The following is a 20,317-nucleotide window of genomic DNA, read 5'->3' on the forward strand; positions in this document are numbered from 1 at the left end:
GGATGACCTAAATATGCTTTTTAAATGATTAGAGACCTCTAGACATGAAATAACACCCCTATGTGTTTGGTATGGTTTGATTTCTTAAAGGTATTTGGTGTGATGTTGCTTCCAAACAAGCCATCTGAACCAAATGGATTGAGTAGCCACGTAGCCATGAATGCTACATTGTTGTTGACTTTGTATGTCCATTATCTGACCTTCTGTAACTGCGGGGGTATAGCTCAGTGGTAGAGCATTTGACTGCAGATCAAGAGGTCTCCGGTTCAAATCCGGATGCCCCCTTATACACAATTTTGTACATTAAGATAACTGGGAGGATTGGGAGCAAACTGATGGAATCTACCATGTCCATGGTGGAAACGCAAGGAATTGCTGATGACTTTCCAGTATCACGTATGCAGTGATGTTCTACAGGAGCTTCTCAAGGGTCCAAAGCGTGCCAAGAATTCCATGAATGTCCGCCTGTCTCCGATGTCTTTGTTTGTGTTTGGAGTGGACACCTGATACGTACTTGCTGCCGCTTGTCAGGACGACCTGCAGACCGGGAATTCCATGGGCCTGTTCCTCGTCTTAGTCGACCGTGCGCTCGCTGACCTGCTTTTCTCCGTCGTGAATCACAACACGGAAAAGCACTCGCTCAGCTCTCAGGGCGGGAAAAGACCACATTCCGGTGATTCTGCAATTAGTTATTTATTACAGCCTGGGCTCCCTTCCCCCTGCGGAACACTTGAGATTGGATGGACGGATGGATGGATGGATGGATGGATGGATGGATGGATGGAAGGAAGGAAGGAAGGAAGGAAGGAAGGAAGGAAGGAAGGAAGGAAGGAAGGAAGGAAAAAAGGAAGGAAGGAAGGAAGGAAGGAAGGAAGGAAGGAAGGAAAGAAGGAAGGAAGGAAGGGAGGAAGGGAGGAAGGGAGGAAGGAAGGCAGGAAGGAAGGAAGGATGGATGGATGAGAGGAAGGAAGGATGGAAGGAAGGAAGGAAGGAAGGATGGAAGGCAGGCAGGCAGGAAGGAAGGAAGGAAGGAAGGAAGGAAGGAAGGAAGGCAGGAAGGGAGGGAGGGAGGGAGAGAGGAGGGAGGGAGGGATGGAAGGAAGGAAGGAAGGAAGGAAGGAAGGAAGGAAGGAAGGAAGGAAGGAAGGAAGGAAGGAAGGAAGGAAGGAAGGAAGGAAGGAAGGAAGGAAGGAAGGAAGGAAGGATGGATGAATGGATGGATGGATGGAAGGATGGATGGAGGAAGGAAGGAAGGATGATAGGATGGATGGATGGATGGATGGAAGGAAGGAAGGAAGGAAGGAAGGAAGGAAGGAAGGAAGGAAGGAAGGAAGGAAGGAAGAATGGATGGATGGATGAATGGATGGATGGAAGGATGGATGGAGGAAGGAAGGAAGGAAGGATGATAGGATGGATGGATGGATGGATGGATGGATGGATGGATGGATGGATGGATGGAAGGAAGGAAGGAAGGAAGGAAGGATGGTTGGAAGGATGGATGGATGGAGGAAGGAAGGAAGGATGGATGGATGGATGATTGGAAGGAAGGAAGGAAGGAAGGAAGCAAGGAAGGCGGGAAGGAAGGAAGCAAGGAAGGCAGGAAGGAAGGAAGGATGGATGGAAGGCAGGAAGGAAGGAAGGAGGAAGGAAGGAAGGAAGGAAGGAAGGAAGGAAGGAAGGAAGGAAGGAAGGAAGGAAGGAAGGAAGGAAGGAAGGAAGGAAGGAAGGAAGGAAGGAAGGAAGGAAAGATGGATTGGTCCAGCAGGTGTACAGCGCCTCTATTAGCTAGACTGCTAGCTGGACTGCTAGCTGGACTGCTAGCTGGACTGCTAGCTGGACTGCTAGCTGGACTGCTAGCTGGACTGCTAGCTGGACTGCTAGCTGGACTGCTAGCTGGACTGCTAGCTGGACTGCTAGCTGGACTGCTAGCTGTTTTCTTTGACTTGCTCCTTTGAAGCTAATCTCTGCTGCCTTTTTTTAGCTAAATAAACTAAAAAAAGTGATATTAATATTCAGTTATTTGTTAGTATAGAAACATTTACAGTAAAAGTATGCACTTGTGGCATGTCTGGTTGGCATTAGCACTCTTAGCTAATGTTTAATGCTAATGTTTCGCTTTGCCTCACACACTTTCTTTGTTTGTTTGATATTATGGGGCTCGTAATTATTCACAATACATATTTTAAAGGTAGGACTTAACAATTGTGAAAGTGGAGGCACTTATTTTCAAAGTCTATTGGTGATTTTGAGGAAAGCGGGCATGCGGTGCGGCTAAAAAGAAAAGCTGAAAGAAAACATGCAAATGTTCCAGCAGGAGAGCAGACTGAATCTGCATTAGCTCCAACCCCCTCCGGCCACTAATTGCTGTGTTTGTGGATAACACAAGAAAGACAAGAGAGTGGGGGGTTGAGATGAGGGATGTGGGGGGACGGAATGCCAGTCGCCCCCACCCCAGGAGACATCCAGGGAATGTCCGAGACAAGCCGTTAACACCTGAGAGGAGCAGTTTCCTCTGGATGTTTCCGTCTTGTTATTTAGCATGCTAAATACACACTAGTCAATACACATGACTGGGATTTTAATCTGCATATATTGGAGCTCATTTTACTGTGTCTCATTTTAAGTGTCCTCTGCTGGACTATGACACAGTTTATAAAAAAAATAATGTATATTTTTTCAGTTTTAAATGTATATATTTATATATTAAGCTACGTGTAACGTCATAGTATTTACGTATATGACGGCTCCAGAGTGATGACGTCAAACGCTGGCGACGCTCAACCCGGAAGTGCCCTTGGTCTCCCCCCCCCTCAAGTGTGCTTGTTTATATTCTCTACAGCTCCTCCAAAATGAATCCTCCCGTCATCAACTCAACGAGTTCTGTGTCCACAACACGGCGTAAGCATCCTCTTTTGTCAGCTCATATGTTGCTTGTTGTGTCGCGGGAGGCAGAGGGAGTCCTTCGGCTAACTTTATATCGAGCTGCTAATGTTGATGACGCCAACATAAGCTAGCAACAATGTTGCTGCTGCTAAGAGTCGTCACTTTTTTTTAAATATTCTCGGCATTTTGTAGCAGCTAAAACATTCAATGTATTAGTCAATTGCTAGAGTTGTACTGGGACACTTATATGACTTTATTTAAATGACGTAGCCTTTCCTATACACGCAAGCTGGTTAATAGCCCTTCACTAGTAGCTCGCTATGAAGCTAATTGTGCATATTATGGCTGTATAGCGCGTCGAAATAACACTTTAACACTGACATTGACTCCCCAGTAAGGAAATTTTCTATTGGCTCTCTGATAAGTCGCTGCGCGTGTGGTTTGCAGTTCTCTGCCAAAACGCAAGGGGCGGTGTTTTATCTGAAAGAGCAACCACAACTCTTCGAACAAATTATTGTCGATATATATTATATGTTATATTATTTTTTTTATTTGGGCAAATATATGAAACATTACAGTGCATTTCTTACGTCAATCAAAATATAAATTTCCATTATTTACATTTGTATTCAGCTATCTGATCACAATCCCAAAAGGAGTAGGCTTTATTATTATTAACATCATTATAATCATCATTAATATTAAAAAATAGTTATAAATTATAAATATTATGTTATATTATATTATTATATTGTCATTTTTTTCATGCATGTAATGTTAATTTATGGTGTAATAGTATATAAACTTACTTTATAAAAATGCAATAAAGTTTAATTACTCAAGAGTATATTACATTGGAATTTAAATGTCAATAGCGTTTAAATAAAATTAATAAAAAAATAATAAAAAGAAAAATAACCCAATGAAAACAAAATGGACTCTCGTTCTCTTTGCATGTAGACTCGTCCTTAACAGACCATAACACACAACAACAGGCAATAATGACCCATACGAACACAAACGGTTCATTCCTGTTTGTGCCAAAGGGAAGCGGGAGGCCGAGCGCTCGGTCAACTGGACGGTGGAGGAGACTCAGGTGCTCCTGTGCGCGTGGAGCGACGAGCGCGTCCAGAAGAGTCTGTCGGAAAACCTGCGCAACCGCCACGTCTTCAAACACCTCTCGGCCCGCATGAGCGACATGGGCTTCTGTCGCAGTCCTCACCAGTGCCGACTGCGCGTCAAAACTCTGAAGGCCAACTACGTGAGAGCCAAACTGCACAGGAGCGTGGACAGCTCCCAGCTCTGCAGCTTTAAGTACTTTGACGAGATGGACGCGGTGCTGGGACGGAGGACTGACGCGGGAGCGGGAGGCGGGCCTCATTTGAGTCCTTTCGGGGGTCATCGTCTCACCTCTCCGGGGATCACAGGAAGGGAACATTTTAGCTCGTCTGAGGAGAAAGGAGGCCGGCAGCCATGGCCGCTAGACTTTCAAGTCAAGATGGAGAACGAAGACGATTCTGAGTTCAGCGACGCGGGAGTCACGCAAGAACTCGGAGAGAGACGACCGGATGTTTGTTTCGGGTCAAATGTCCATCCTGTGCCTGCAGGTAAGTCCTCTTCAGTTCAGTTTGGGAATCTCCTACATAGATTTATGCACTTTAATTAAAAGATAAACAGTATATTTTTTCCATATTGATAACTTCTCAAGACCGATACGGTACTGATCACTTTTTTTAGTTTTAAAGGTACTGGAAGAACTGGAAAAAATTAGGAATTGACCGACTGTGCTGTTGATTTGTCCTAATCAAATATCAGAACATTACTACTACCATATCACTGCTATCAGGAGAACCAGAGTATAGACCGGTAGGAGCCATCTGGCATGGCCCAGCAAGGTGCACTGTATTCGGGCACACGCTCTGAGCGCTATGGAGGTTTTTGTTGAACCTTCTTGCTGGTGGTAGATGTGATTATTGTTGACAAACGGCACACCAACAGTCAGGCCAGTACGTGACGATAAACATATTGCTAACGCATGCTAACTTGATGCTAACACCAGCACGGAGAACCTCATTGTTTGTGTGTCCTCCCATCGCAGCTTCTCCCTCCTGCCACGCGGTTCTGCCTCCGCCCGCCCCACCTCAAGCGATCTCTCCCTCCCCCTTCGTTTCGACCGAGGGTCCGACGACACCCGACGTTCTCCCCACCGAGTCCGGCCGCCTGGAACCGGTCCTCCAGCACCTGTCGCAGTGCTTCCAGCAGCTGGTGTCGGAGACCCGAGGCCTGCTGGCGCAGCTGGAGAAACAGAGGCAGGAGCAGGCCCGCTGGCACCAGGAACTGCTGAGCCAGTGGATGCAACGGGAGGAGCAGCGGCAGAAGGAGGCGGCCGAGAGGGAGGAGCGGCGGGAGAAGGCCCACATGGAGCATCAGATCAGGGTTTTGGAGCTCCTCACCAGCCTGGCCCGTGAACAAGGATGCAAATGCGGAGGCGGAAGAACCGCAGCCGAGGCGCCGACTGGGCCGAACCGCACATCGAACAAGGATGGAGATTAGGATGCTCCGGTCCTTACTGGTTGGATTGGTGGACTGCGTGAACCGTGTCAGGTGACCTATGAGACTCTGGATGTGCGTGGCGATGATGGTACGTGAAATGGCACTTAAACATAAACAAACGTACCCCCCCTCTCACATCTCTTCTTGTGTTTTGTTGCCTTCATCACACCAAATTTGACCCCCCCGTAGCTGAGGTGGGTGTTTGACGTGGGCCAGTTCAGACCGGATGGCTGCTCGTTGGGTTTGTTGTGTCTGGCGGCGGCGTTTGTGGCGTCCCGTGTCGAGATTGCAGTCGTGACCTCTGAATTGTCGTCGCCATCATTCCCAGCTCGACGGATTAACGGGAAAACTTAAATCTGTGTAATCCCAGATTACGCAATACTGGCTGGTGAGATTTTGAATGAGATGTCTTCAAGTCACATGTCTGTTTTTTTTACACTCAGGCCTCTAGTCCAGTCGCTTGTTAAATCAAAAATAATGGAGATATACTGCAAATAGTCTGTTCCAGGGTCAAACTGGGGCCATCATAAATTATTTATTAATATTGCAGCTGGATTGTTCGGGTTGCCTGACAAGATGTTTTACCTCTCGCCTCCGGTCATGTCTAAATACGAGATAGGACAGCTTTTGACTAGGCTCTCGACTAGTCTCTGTTCTAGTCTTTGGGTATAAAGTCATCATATGCTTTTGCAATCTCGCCCCAATTCATGGTCAAAGACTAGGTAGGACAGCGCTAGTCTAGTCTCACCAGTTCATGATGAAAAATTACAAGGGGCAGCTTTAGTCCAAGAGAGCTCATTATGTAGGACCGTTCTAGTCCTAGACACATCTCTAGATTGGATACTTTGAGTCAAGTCTGAGGTTTCTTCAGTCCACCTAGATTTTGAGCATTGACTGACTAAACCTTGGACTAGACGAGGTGTCCTATCTAGTCTTTGAGCATCAACTGACTAAGCCCGAGACTAGATGAGGTGTCCTATCTAGTCTTTGAGCATAAGCAGACTAAGCCCGAGACTAGACCAAGTGTCCTATCTAGTCTTTGAGCATCGACTGACTAAGCCTGAGACTGGACGAGGTGTCCTATCTAGTCCCTGAACACAAGCAGACTAAGCCCGAGACTGGACGAGGTGTCCTATCTAGTCTTTGAGCATAAGCAGACAAAGCCCGAGACTAGCTGAGGTGTCCTATCTAGTCTCTTAGCATAAGCAGACTATGCCCGAGACTAGACAAAGTGTCCTATCTAGTCTTTGAGCATCGACTGACTAAGCCTGAGACTGGACGAGGTGTCCTATCTAGTCCCTGAACATAAGCAGACTAAGCCCGAGACTGGACGAGGTGTCCTATCTAGTCTTTGAGCATAAGCAGACAAAGCCCGAGACTAGCTGAGGTGTCCTATCTAGTCTCCTAGCATAAGCAGACTATGCCCGAGACTAGACGAGGTGTCCTATCTAGTCTTTGAGCATAAGCAGACTAAGCCAGAGACTAGACGAGGTGTCCTATCTAGTCTTTGAATATCATCAACTGACTAAGTCGGAGACTAGACGAGGTGTCCTATCTAGTCTCCTAGCATAAGCAGACTAAGCCAGAGACTAGACGGGTGTCCTATCTAGTCTCTGAGCATAAGCAGACTATGCCCGAGACTAGACTAGACCTGTTCTATCGGGTCTGGGATCTTCTAATCCAGTTTTTGCTCCGACAAGATTGCACTCCGTTTAATCTGAATTCAGACCAGAGAAATGAAATCATACAACCTTTGCATCTTTTCATTATGTCATCCCCCCTGGCCCCCCACCCCCCACCATCGACCCACCCCCGCGTCTCCCTTCCCCCCTCCCCCCTCCCTCCCCCCCTCCCCCCTCCCTCCCCCGCCGCCCACCACTTAACAACACAAAAGCCGGACGTCAAAGCGGATCATCAGTGTCTCAACAAGGGAATGTTGCGATTAATATATTTCCCTGGTGTCATTTGCATGTCATTTGATTGGTTGCCATGGACACGCAGCCTCTAGGGGGGAAGCGAGTAGGGGGAGGAGCCTGGACAGGAAGTTTCGGTCAAGCAAACCTAACACATTTTATTTCATGCATATTCCATGCTAGCGGTGATATTTTGGACCGAATCAGAGTTCAAATAACATTTTCGGTGGAGATGAAATTAAATTTTAGAAGGGGGACAGAAAATATGAAGTCAACGTGACTTTTGAGTGGGTGGAAAGAGAAACAAAAGAGGAAAAGAAATGAATTGGGAGTGCAGAGGGGCGGGGTGAAAGAGCGAGCAGGGGGGCGGACCTAAGGCCCTCCTCTGTTCTCTGATTGGCCGCCGCTTTCCCCAGCACTTAAAGGCGTTCAAGCCGCCTCTGGGTCGAAGTCAGACCGGGAGCGGAAGTCTTCCAGTGGACGTGTCGGTGTCATTCATGCCGTAGTATCGGCGCACACGGAGAAAGATTTCCACGCTTTGTTTTGTTGTTGTCGTGGGACGGGCCGTACACCCGTGGAAGTGAGGTAAGATGACCACTTGTAGTTTTCTAGTTTTTTGTCATTTCCATTGACTAAAGCCGTGAAAATGATGCACGTTGCAGCGCTAATCAATGAAAGTAGTAGGTTCCGGTAGTGCACCGTTTGGACACCCCACGACACGCACACACCTCCTGGCTAAGCGGATTCCCTGCAGGATAGGTCAGTGAAGTTAATCCCTACAATCTTGACTTGTACACGTCAGTGATTGTGTTTTGGTTTGTCGACAACGGTGTCCACGATATTGGGTACGCTTACGTGATATGGAGTGGTACAAATATGACTATACATAAATTAACGTGATATGGAGTGGTGCAAATATGACTTTACTCAATTCAATGAACGTGATATGGAGCGGTGCAAATATGACTATGCATAAATTAACATGATATGGAGTGGTGCAAATATGACTTTACTCAATGAATGTGATATGGAGTGGTACAAACATGACTATACATAAATTAACATGATATGGAGTGGTGCAAATATGACTTTACTCAATTCAATGAACGTGATATGGAGCGGTGCAAATATGACTATGCATAAATTAACATGATATGGAGTGGTGCAAATATGACTTTACTCAATGAATGTGATATGGAGTGGTGCAAATATGACTATACATAAATTAACATGATATGGAGTGGTGCAAATATGACTTTACTATGACTTTACTCAATTCAATGACCGTGATATGGAGTGGTGCAAATATGACTATACATAAATTAACGTGATATGGAGTGGTACAAATATGACTTTACTCAATGAATGTGATATGGAGTGGTGCAAATATGACTATACATAAATTGACATGATATGGAGTGGTGCAAATATGACTTTACTCAATTCAATGAACGTGATATGGAGTGGTGCAAATATGACTACATAAATTAACATGATATGGAGTGGTACAAATATGACTTTACTCAATCAACATGATATGGAGTGGTGCAAATATGACTATACACAAATTAACATGACATGGAGTAGTACAAATATGACCTTATTCAATGAATGTGATATGGAGTGGTGCAAATATGACTTTACTCAATTCAATGAACGTGATATGGAGTGGTGCAAATATGACTTTACTCAATTCAATGAACGTGATATGGAGCGGTGCAAATATGACTATGCATATATTAACATGATATGGAGTGGTACAAATATGACTTTACTCAATGAACATGATATGGAGTGGTGCAAATATGACTTTACTCAATTTAATTAACATGATATGGAGTGGTGCAAATATGACTATACATAAATTAACATAATATGGAGTGGTGCAAATATGACTATACATAAATTAACATGATATGGAGTGGTACAAATATGACTTTACTCAATGAACGTGATATGGAGTGGTACAAATATGCATAATTTGCATGCATCATCATTTGCATCATTTTACAAGTAGAAAAATATAATCAATTAAAAATAAAACAAATCAATAGAAAATAATACAATAAAATCAATAAAATAAGGAAAAAAACCCATAAAATGAACCTCTTCATAATAAAGTCTTCTAATAATTCTTCATAATAATTTCTTCAAACTTCTCCTTTCAACATCAGTTTACAAGTTCAGTCCAAAATGCTGACTAATCATTTGAAACCCCCCCCCAAAAAAAATTGTTTTTATAAACCCTGTGCAGCTTGTTCCTACTCCTTTGAGACAGATGGCTGCCCCCCCCCCCCCCCCCCCCACCGTATACCCCCCCCCAACTCCCAGCGACGGCTGTGTCATTTTGTTTGTTTACTTTTGCCGGCTGGCTAGCGAGCTAAACCAACGGCGGCGTGCCAAGGCTCCTGCAGGACTTGAGGACGTCTCCTCCACTTTTATCTTCAGATGAAATCACCACGCGCCCCCCCCCCCCCCTTCCCGCTGCACCTTGGAACCATCTTGCCCCCCCCTTTCTTCAAAGAGAGGTGTCACACTAAGTGTTTTTTCTTGCTATGATGGAAGGTGACGGCCATGTTGGATTATTTGGAAGGCTCAGATCAAATGTCTCAAAGGCCAACGCCACACCCGATACCTCATCTCGGCACTTTGCGGCGTTTGGGATCACATCACCGTTTCTTCAGCCGCAGGATTCGGACGTCTTGAGGGTTCCTGGGAATACTGAAAGAAAAAAACCAATTGCTGCTGCAGTCTGGATTTGCAAGGTCTAACGAGCGCTTCCATTTTTCATATCACACTTTTCACTTGCTTGAAATTGGAGCTGCTGCCGCTGAATTCTACCCGGAAACAGGAGGACCAGGCAAGGCTGGCCCCGCATTGGAGACCCACTTTTGGCGGCCTTTGGGTTTTTCCTTTGGAACTCCAACGCTATCGTACCAGCAACCTCCAACCATACAATGTGATATATCCAATGATATCATGTGTGGCATGGTTTGTCCTGTAGAAGATGGGCTGCTTTGCAGGCCCATAATAAATATGAGACTAACCAGATGGGCTGTGCTCCTCTTGCAGATTCATAAGAATTAAGTATGAGGACGAATCAAATAGCCTGCTGCGCTTTATTTGCAGGCCCATAATAAATATGAGAAATAATCAGATGGGCTGCGCTCCTCTTGCAGATCCATAAGGACTCAGTATGAGGACTAATCAAATAGGCTGCTGTGCTTTGTTTGCAGGCCCATAATAAATATAAGGACTAATCAGATGAGCTGTGCCTCTCTTGCAGATCCATAACAATAAGTATGACGGCGAATCAAATAGGCTGCTATGTTTGTTTGCAGGCCCATCATAAATATGAGGACTAATCAAATGGGCCACGCTCCTCTTGCAGATCCTTAAGAATAAGTACGACGGCGAATCAAATAGGCTACTGCGCTTTATTTGCAGGCCCATAATAAATATAAGGACTAATCAGATGGGCTGCGCTCCTCTTGCAAATCCATAACAACAAGTATGACGGCGAATCAAATAGGCTGCTGTGTTTGTTTGCAGGCCCATCATAAAAATCAGGACTAATCAAATGGTCCACACTCTTCTTGCAGATCCTTAAGAAGAAGTATGAGGACTAATCAAATAGGCTGTGGAGCTTTATTTGCAGGCCCATAATAAATATGAGGACTAATCAGATGGGCTGTGCTCCTCTTGCAGATCCATAACAATAAGTATGACGGCGAATCAAATAGGCTGCTGCGCTTTGTTTGCAGGCCCATAATAATTATGAGGACTAATCAGATGGACTGCACTTTTCTTGCAGATCCATAAGAATTAAGTATGAGGACTAATCAAATAGGCGGCTGCGCTTTATTTGCAGGCCCATAATAAATACGAGGACTAATCAGATGGGCTGTGCTCCTCTTGCAGCTCCATAAGAATAAGTATGACAGCGAATTAAATCGGCTGCGGTGTTTTGTTTGCAGGCCCATAATAAATATGAGGAATAATCAGATCCTCCTTTTGCAGATCCATGATTTCCATCCATGATGAATTATAAAAACAAGCAAATGTGCTTTGCTTGCAGGCCCATAATAAGTATGAGGACTAATCAGATGGGCTGCGCTCCTCTTGCAGATCCATAAGAATAAGTATGATGGCGAATCAAATAGGCTGCTGCGCTTTGTTTGCAGGCCCATAATAAATATGAGGACTAATCAGATCCTCCTCTTGCAGATCCATGATCTCCATCCATGATGAATTTTAAAAACAAGCAAATGTGCTTGGCTTGCAGGCCCATAATAAGTATGAGGAAAAATCAGATATGCTGCGGCCCTTTGCTTGAAGGCCCATAATAAGTGTGAGGTCTAATCAGTGCTAATCTCTGCTGTCTGTGTAGTTTTTTTGCTTAATTTAGTGTTTCACTTGGCTTTCCATTTTAGGATTAGATGTCACCGTTCCCAATTTTTCGGGAAGAATGAGCGTCCGGCTATGCTACCGTGCTAAAGGTCTGCATACGTACAAAGAAGAGAGCTGGTCCGTGTCCCTGCGTGGACGCCACATGGTGCAGCAGATGCTGTGGCTGTCCACAGCTCCCATTCTCATGGAAATGGCCCCCCTGCTTGTCTGGAGGAAGAATAGATGTTGGCGTGTGGATGTGGGCTTCATGTGGGCTTCATGTGGGCTTCATGTGGGCTTCATGTGAGGGCACGGCTGTGTGAAAGGAGAAGACGTGGGCGCTGTGCAAATGTGTTTGTGGTGAGACCTAATGCTGTTATGTCTTCATCCAGCACCAGCCGCCCTCACATGGGGCCTAGTCCTGAAGTGGAAGAGGGTCACGTGACCACCGAGTGAGCCGACCGCCTAATTCTTCATCCGTCATCCTGGCGAGACGTGTTGGAAAGTTCAATTCGTCCAACGTTGTCGGAACTTATAAGGACAGACTGGGAGTTTGGTGTGGAAGAAGTCCTATCAAACATCTCCGGAATGAACAAAATGTCCCACAGACATCCTTCCACTTCCTTCCCGGAAGAGTGGAAGCTGTTCTCGCAGCAGGGACTCCATTCACATCCTGCTTTTTCCCGGAAATTTTTGGATTTGGAAACGATGCACGGTGGATGAGTGGTTAGCGTGCATACCTCTCAGCTGGGAGACCAGGGTTCAATTCCATCTCTGTGTGGAGTTAGCATGTTCTCCTCGGGTTACTCTCCGGGTACTCCGTTTTCCGCCCACATTCCAAAAACATGCCGACTCCAAATTTTCCATAGGTATGAATGTGAGTGTGAATGGTTGTTTGTCTATATGTGCCCTGTGATTGGCTGGCCACCAGTCCAGGGTGGACCCCGCCTCTCGCCCCAAGACAGCTGGGATAGGCTCCAGCAAAGACCCTCGTAAGGAAAAGCGGCAGAAAATGAATGAATTCCCAATAGGAATTTCATGGAAATCGTTCCAGTCAAAACTCTTCAAGAGTGTTTTAGTGTGAAACAGTTATTGAACGGAATCATCTACGTTATCTGGGACAGGATACAAGCTTGTAGGGGGTTAATTTTTGGGGGGGGAAATGAGCGGTCAAACCTGGATCCCGTTCATCTGTTCGGTCTCTTGGGAGTCGTTCTGCGGGTTCTCGGCGGGGTCGTTAAGGGTTCAGCCCCAAGGCGTTGAAGCATAGAGTATAATCTCCAATCTGTCCTTGTGGTTTTCCTTGCTCCTCCAGATCAGACCTGAGAATCCCAACCGCAGTTTTCGCCTTAGCCTCCATTTTCAGGCAAATCCAAATAAAGAGGGAAGGAAGGGTGTCGTCCGCCCTCAAACAAACTTTATCCGTCAGTTCCCACAAGCTATTTGTGACTGGTTTTCTTGGACCGTCCTTCGCCGGTCTTTGCGGTTCTGCGGGAGAACGACCCAGACTGACCTTTCGCTTTGGGTCATTTTGGTTGCAGGACAAGATGCCTCAGACGCCACCATTCACGGGGCAGCACAGCACCTCAGGCTACAACAAGAACCTGTACCAGACCAAGGAGGAGGTCTACTCTGGACTCTACTACCATGACAACAACCTGGCCTCCGGGTCCTTGGAGGCCCTCATTCACCACCTCGTTCCCACGGTGGACTACTACCCTGACGTGAGTATCCGTATCGTTCTTTTGGGGAGTTTTGGTTTTCTTTCCAACAAAATAATAAACAAATAATGCTAATGCTAATCCCCCTCAGTCCACCCTTGGTCTACCCTCGGTACCCCCTCAGTCCACCCTCGGTCTACCCTCGGTCCCCCTCGACCTACCCTCTGTGCCCCCTAGGTACCCCCTTGGCCTACCCTTGGTCCCTTCTCGGTCCCCCCTTGATCTACCATCTGTCTACCCTCGGTCCACCCTTGATCTACCCTCGGTCCACCCTCGGTCTACCCTCGCCTCCGGTCATGAGGTTCGGGTACTGACCGACAGGACAAGGGCCAAGACAATAGAACCTCCGCATTGAGAGGAACCAAATGAGGGGGCTCGGGCACCTGGCCGGGATGCCTCCCAGACGCCCGGGAAGTAGCTGGGGAACAGGGCGGTGTGGTGTTCCCTGGTGGGCTACCTGACTTTGGGACTTTGGGTAAACAGAAGAAGATGGAAGGATGGTTTCTGAAACAAGAGGTTCTGCAGTCCCATACGGGTCATTTCGGTTATCCAAGGGACCACATCGCAGCAGGTCTAGACTAGACTTTGATCCTAACCTCATCCCTTGGTCCATCCACAGAGGACGTACATCTTCACCTTCCTGCTCAGCTCCCGCCTCTTCATCCGCCCGTACGAGCTCATGTCCAGAGTGGGCCACTTGTGCGTGGAGCAGCAGCGACTCGGCGACGCCCAAGCGGACAAGGTGGACGCCACGCTACCAGCTCCGGGTTGGGTTCCCTTGATGCTTGTCTGATGCTCACGGGTCTTTTGTCCGATTCCAGATGCGACTCAGGAAGATGGCTCCAAAGATCCTCCAGCTGTTGACGGAGTGGACGGAAACCTTCCCCTACGACTTCAGGGACGACAGGATGATGCACAGCCTGAAGGAGCTCACCCACCGCCTCTCCAGCGGGGACGAGGTAACCTCTTTGCGATTGTTTTGCTCAAAATACATTTCTTAGTTAGCAGTTAGCATTGTTAGCATGGGTCCACCAGCTTTGTTGTTAGCTGCTGTGTGTTTATTTTTGGGATGCTAACAAGGAAGCAGCAACGTTTTGTAAAGAGGTGACAGAGGACGCAAACCTACCCTAAAGGGAGGGCCCCCCCGCCCCCTACCCCCGTGCCCCCCATCCTGTTTGGGATGCAGGTTTCACATGACTCGTAAATAGAGCAAGTACAAGTATTGATCCCCGTTTAATCTAAAAATCAATAGTGTCACCCGCCCCCCCAGCCCCCGCCCCCCCCGGATGACACATTAACAGCTTCCCCTGTGGCACGCCATTAAATGTGCACTCATTTCCTGTCCTTTCATGGCCACGCGAACATTAAAAAAATGCTTAGCTTTCACACAAATATATTTGTGACAGATTATTCCATTTCAGGAACGTTATTTGGTGTTTGGGAATATTACTTAAGGAAATTCCAAATCCCAAATGACCTGAAGATTTTGACACTGGAATGGTTTGAACTAGTTGTCAAATTTGGAACTGGTAAGAATTCTCCAGCTCAAGGGGACTTTGTTATGGGAAATCTGGAATTTTAAGGACTTGAAAGGAATGTGGAATTTTTGTTGTGTGGAAATTAGATAGCTTGACAATGGAATGGTTTGAGTCGATTGCGGAATGCGAAACAAATACGAATTCTCAATATCCAAGGAAATGTAGGATTATGGGAAATATGGGAATTTTTGGAATGTGAAACATTTTACAAAGGTCTTTCATGCTGGAATGTGTTATGGGAATTGTAGAACTTTTGGGGAAAGTGGGAATTTTGGGAATATGGAAAATAGATAGCCAGAATGATCTGGAGGTTTGGACTTTGGAATGTTTTGAGTCGGTACAGGAATGTGTAGGGAGCAAGAATTCTCTCGATTTTTCAATCTCAAATTTGTGGTGCGGGAAATGCTGAATTTTAGGAGAAAGTGTGAATCCGTTGCGGAATGGGAAATGAGTAAGAATTCCCAAGACCAAATTGACTTTGTGCTACGGAGAACATGGAGGTAGTTGGAAGGTTGGAATTTTCGGAAGGTGGCAAATTGTATGCAGGTCCTGAATGAATGTTTTCAAAGTTGGAATTCTTTGAATCTTTCCAGAAATGTGCGAATAAGTAAGAATACTGAAGATAAATTGTAATGTGTGTTTGAGAAAATGTGAAATTCCGAGGCAAAGTGGGAATTTTTGGCATGTGAAAAGTAGACAGCCAGAAAGATCTTCAGGTTTTGAAGTTGGAATGGTTGGAGTTGTTTACGGAATAGGAAATGAGTAAGAATTCTGAATATCAAAGGAAATTTATGTTACAGGAATTGTAGAATTTGGGAAAAGGTGGGAATTTTGGAAGATGAAAAATTGTAGAAAGGTCCTAAATGAACATTTTCGCATTGAAATGCTTTGAATGGATGGAGAAATGTGCGACAAAAAATGTCCAGATTGTCAATGGGAATGTTGTTGTTATGGAATTACGGGAAACGTGGGTGTTTGTCGTGTGTCAACAAGCTGTTCATTTTAAAGTTGGAACATTTGAGCGGGATGAAATCCTCACAATCATCTTCAGCATTCACACAATCAGCGTCTTTATGGAGAGCCACTTCCTTCAAAACAAAACACCATGTTCCCAGCATTCCCATCTCGGCCGGGATCACGCAGCTAATCATCAAGATAACAAACATCCTTTAGAACATTCGGCGCGGAGCTCATGCTGTGATATTTAGCTAGCCGCGTGCCCCCCCCCCCGGCGTGCCCCCCCCCCACCCCTCAGCGTGCCAGGAGTTCACAGACAGCCACGAGGCCTGGATATGAAATAATCACACTGCTGTTATTTGTACGGGACATTCTGGGATTTGTCAACATCCGCATCCACGGAGCGCTCCCAGCATTCCGCTGTGCACGGAGCAAGACTGTCATTACGCATGTGGCGAGGTGGAAGTAGAAATAAACCCGCAGGAGAAAGCGTGAGGAAACTCCTTCGGCGGTTTCTGCCTTCCTGCAAAATGAGCGTGCTGTCGTGTAAGTCGAGTTAAATGTCCTGACAGTGCTTTAAAAGTATTTTTTAGAAGATTTTGGTGAAATCCAAGCCAATAAATACAGCAGAATATACAAATATCCTACATAATCTACCCACTTTATAGCCTTTTGGTTTGGAATATTTGCATTCTGTCAAGCAATACATGTCACGGAAGCTCTTGAAAAGTATATTTTCAAATCTTTTTGTAAAATCAATTTGGTTTGGAATATTTGACTTTCACTACATAATATGTCAGGGACGGTCTTTAGAAGTATATTTTAGAAGCTTTTTGTGAAATCTAAGGTGGTAAATGTGGCAGATTAGTAAAATAAGCCACATATTCAATCTAGTAGACAGATTTTGGTTGGGAATATTAGACTTAATATGTAAGAAAAGCTCTTGAAAAGTATATTTTCTAAGCTTTTTGTAAAATCTAAGCTTGTAAATGTAGCAGAATATAAAAGTAAGATCCGTATTGAAGCCAGCATACGACAATTTGGTTTGGAATATTTGAGTTTCACGACATAATATGTCAGGAGCTGTCTTTAGAAGTATATTTTAGAAGCTTTTTGTGAAATCTAAAATGGTAAATGTGGCAGAATATTGAAATAAGTTACTTATTCAATCCAGTAGACAGGTTTTGGTTGGCAATATTGGACTTAATAATGGACTTTATATGTCACAAAAGCTCTTGAAAAGTATATTTTCCAAGCTTTTTGTAAAATCTAAGCTTGTAAATGTAGCACAATATAAAAGTAAGATACGTATTGAAGCCAGCATACGACAATTTGGTTTGGAATATTTGAGTTTCACGACATAATATGTCCAGGGCGGTCTTTAGAAGTCTATTTTAGAAGCTTTTTGTGAAATCTAAAATGGTAAATGTGGCAGAATATTAAAATAAGTTACTTATTTAATCCAGTAGATGGGTTTTGTTTTGGAATATTGTACTTGATATTGGACTTAATATGTCATGAAAGCTCTTGAAAAGTATATTTTCCAAGCTTTTTGTAAAATCTAAGCTTGTAAATGTAGCAGAATATAAAAGTAAGATCCGTATTGAAGCCAGCATACGACAATTTGGTTTGGAATATTTGAGTTTCACGACATAATATGTCCAGGGCAGTCTTTAGAAGTATATTTTAGAAGCTTTTTGTGAAATCTAAAATGGTAAATGTGGCAGAATGTTAAAATAAGTTACTTATTCAATCCAGTAGACAGGTTTTGGTTGGGAATATTGGACTTAATAATGGACTTAATATGTCACAAAAGCTCTTGAAAAGTATATTTTCCAAGCTTTTTGTAAAATCCAAGATTGTAAATGTAGCAGAATATAAAAGTAAGATCCGTATTGAAGCCAGCATACGACAATTTGGTTTGGAATATTTGAGTTTCACGACATATGTCCAGGGCGGTCTTTAGAAGTCTATTTTAGAAGCTTTTTGTGAAATCTAAGGTGGTAAATGTGGCAGAATGTTAACATAAGTTACTTATTCAATCCAGTAGACAGATTTTGGTTGGGAATATTGGACTTAATAATGGACTTAATATGTCACAAAAGCTCTTGAAAAGTATATTTTCAAAGCTTTTTGTAAAATGTAAGCTTGTAAATGTAGCAGAATATAAAAGTAAGATCCGTATTGAAGCCAGCATACGACAATTTGGTTTGGATAGCGCTGCTTGGCTAAGCTGCCAAAAACGTGTCGGCCTCTCAGGGTCAGGTGCGGCGCTACAGGAAGTGGCAGCAACTCTCAGCCAGGAAAATAAAAGACGGAATGAGCGCCACCTGCTCGACCCACTTCTTGGATGAGAGAACCCCCCCCCCCCCCAATGTCATGTTCAGAAATGTCAGGCATGCTGCTTTCACTCTGCTCCGTGCCTAAACTGATCTCACGCCATCCCGACCTCCGCTGGCGGCAGACGGCGTGACAGATGGTCCGCTTTGAGGCGGCAACTGGATCGATGGCGGCACGGATGTCCAACTGTGCGCCGCCGCGCTCCTGCATTAGTGCCGGTGTTGACTTTGGGATTACGATGGAGGGCACTTGCAAACAGACTTTGGGTTCCTTGACGGCGAATCCATAAACTCTTTCACTGATGACTCGCTTTTATCCTGCTCCGGCCTAAAGGGTGGCTATCAGGGTGGCCTAAAGGGTGGCTTAAAGGTGGCCTAAAGGGTGGCCTAAAGGTGGCCATCAGGGTGACCTATAGGTGGCTTAAAGGTGGCCTAAAAATGTCCCAAAGGTGGCCATCAGGGTGGCCATCAGGTGGCCTAAAAATGTCCCAAAGGTGGCCTAAAGGTGACGATCAGGGTGGCCTAAAGGTGGCCATCAGGGTCACCCAAAGGTGGCTTAAAAGTGGCCTAAAAGTGTCCCAAAGGTGGCCTAAAGGTGGCCATCAGGTTGGCCCAAAGGTGACCATCAGGGTGGCCATCAGGGTCGCCCAAAGGTGGCCATCAGGGTGGCTTAAAAGTGTCCCAAAGGTGGCCATCAGGGTTGCCCAAAGGTGGCCATCAGGGTGGCTTAAAAGTGTCCCAAAGGTGGCCATCAGGGTGGCCATCATGGTGGCCTAAAGGTGGCCATCAGGGTGGCCATCAGGGTCTCCCAGAGGTGGCCATCAGGGTGGCCTAAAGTTGGCCATCAGGGTGGCCATCATGGTGGCCTAAAAGTGGCCTAAAGGTGTCCCAAAGGTGGCCTAAAGGTGACCATCAGGGTCTCCCAAAGGTGGCCATCAGGGTGGCCATCAGGGTGGCCATCAGGGTGGCCTAAAGGTGGCTTAAAAGTGGCCTAAAAGTGGCCTAAAAGTGTCCCAAAGGTGACCATCAGGGTGGCCATCAGGTGGCCTAAAAATGTCCCAAAGGTGGCCTAAAGGTGACGATCAGGGTGGCCATCAGGGTGGCCTAAACGTGGCCATCAGGGTCACCCAAAGGTGGCTTAAAAGTGGCCTAAAAGTGTCCCAAAGGTGGCCATCAGGTTGGCCCAAAGGTGGCCATCAGGGTTGCCCAAAGGTGGCCATCAGGGTGGCTTAAAAGTGTCCCAAAGGTGGCCATCACGGTGGCCATCATGGTGGCCTAAAGGTGGCCATCAGGGTCTCCCAGAGGTGGCCATCAGGGTGGCCATCATGGTGGCCTAAAAGTGGCCTAAAGGTGTCCCAAAGGTGTCCCAAAGGTGGCCTAAAGGTGACCATCAGGGTGGCCATCAGGGTCTCCCAAAGGTGGCCATCAGGGTGGCCTAAAGGTGGCTTAAAAGTGGCCTAAAAGTGTCCCAAATGTGACAATCAGGGTGGCCATCAAGGTGGCCATCAGGTTGGCCTAAAGGTGGCCTAAAGGTGGCCATCAGGGTGGCCTAAAGGTGGCCATCAGGGTGGCCTAAAGGTGGCCATCAGGGTGGCCTAAAGGTGTCCCAAAGGTGACCATCAGGGTGGCCTAAAGGTGGCCATCAGGGTGGCCTAAAGGTGTCCCAATTGGTTTGGAAAGGTTTAGTTTCGTCAAGTAATATGTGAGAAAGTCTCTTTAAAAGTCTATTTTAGAAGCTTTTTGTGGAATGTAAACCAGTAGATCGGAATACAGAATATAAAAATAAGCTAGCTGTTCAAGCCTTTGTGTTACATGTTCTTCACTACTGCGCTACTTTTGGCTTCATGACAAAAATACCAGGGTGGACCCCGAGGGCAGGTCCACATGGAGACGCCCCGGAGTGGCATTTGAACCCGACACCACCCTGATTGTTTTTTTCACCGTGTCATCACCTTTGAAAGTCAACCAGTCATCTGATTGGCTCACGGTGATGTCATGTGGTCTACACCCTGGTAAGAGGGACT

General features: G+C 45.8%; 2 protein-coding genes and 1 non-coding gene across 5 annotated transcripts in view; all 3 read left to right on the top strand.

The window, feature by feature from the left end:
- rasgef1ba (RasGEF domain family, member 1Ba) overlaps positions 1–20,317 on the top strand; it is a 39,882-nt gene that overhangs the window by 8,419 nt on the left and 11,146 nt on the right. The window contains exons 1-4 of one of the 3 annotated variants that reach the window (XM_058071815.2): positions 7,760–7,934; positions 13,280–13,462; positions 14,079–14,201; positions 14,281–14,418. In XM_058071815.2, the coding sequence (XP_057927798.2) occupies positions 13,286–13,462; positions 14,079–14,201; positions 14,281–14,418 (438 nt within the window). In that variant the 5' untranslated portion in view covers positions 7,760–7,934; positions 13,280–13,285. Of the gene's footprint in view, positions 1–7,759; positions 7,935–7,978; positions 8,109–13,279; positions 13,463–14,078; positions 14,202–14,280; positions 14,419–20,317 lie in introns of those variants that run through there. The other 2 variants (XM_078789422.1, XM_058071814.2) reach the window with 2 other exon arrangements.
- Positions 214–285, top strand: trnac-gca (transfer RNA cysteine (anticodon GCA)). Its single transcript has one exon. It is a non-coding gene; the product is annotated as a tRNA-Cys (tRNA).
- On the top strand, positions 1,643–5,849 carry LOC131128713 (uncharacterized). The gene is made up of 3 exons (XM_058071819.2): positions 1,643–2,898; positions 3,930–4,490; positions 4,982–5,849. Exons 1-3 carry the CDS (start codon positions 2,850–2,852, stop codon positions 5,434–5,436), a joined length of 1,065 nt encoding a protein of 354 aa, XP_057927802.2. The 5' UTR covers positions 1,643–2,849; the 3' UTR covers positions 5,437–5,849.

The sequence above is a fragment of the Doryrhamphus excisus genome, linkage group LG3 (genome assembly GCF_037039965.1).
Source record: "Doryrhamphus excisus strain RoL-2023G ecotype Guam linkage group LG3, RoL_Dexc_Guam_v1.1, whole genome shotgun sequence".
Lineage (NCBI taxonomy): Eukaryota > Metazoa > Chordata > Actinopteri > Syngnathiformes > Syngnathidae > Doryrhamphus > Doryrhamphus excisus.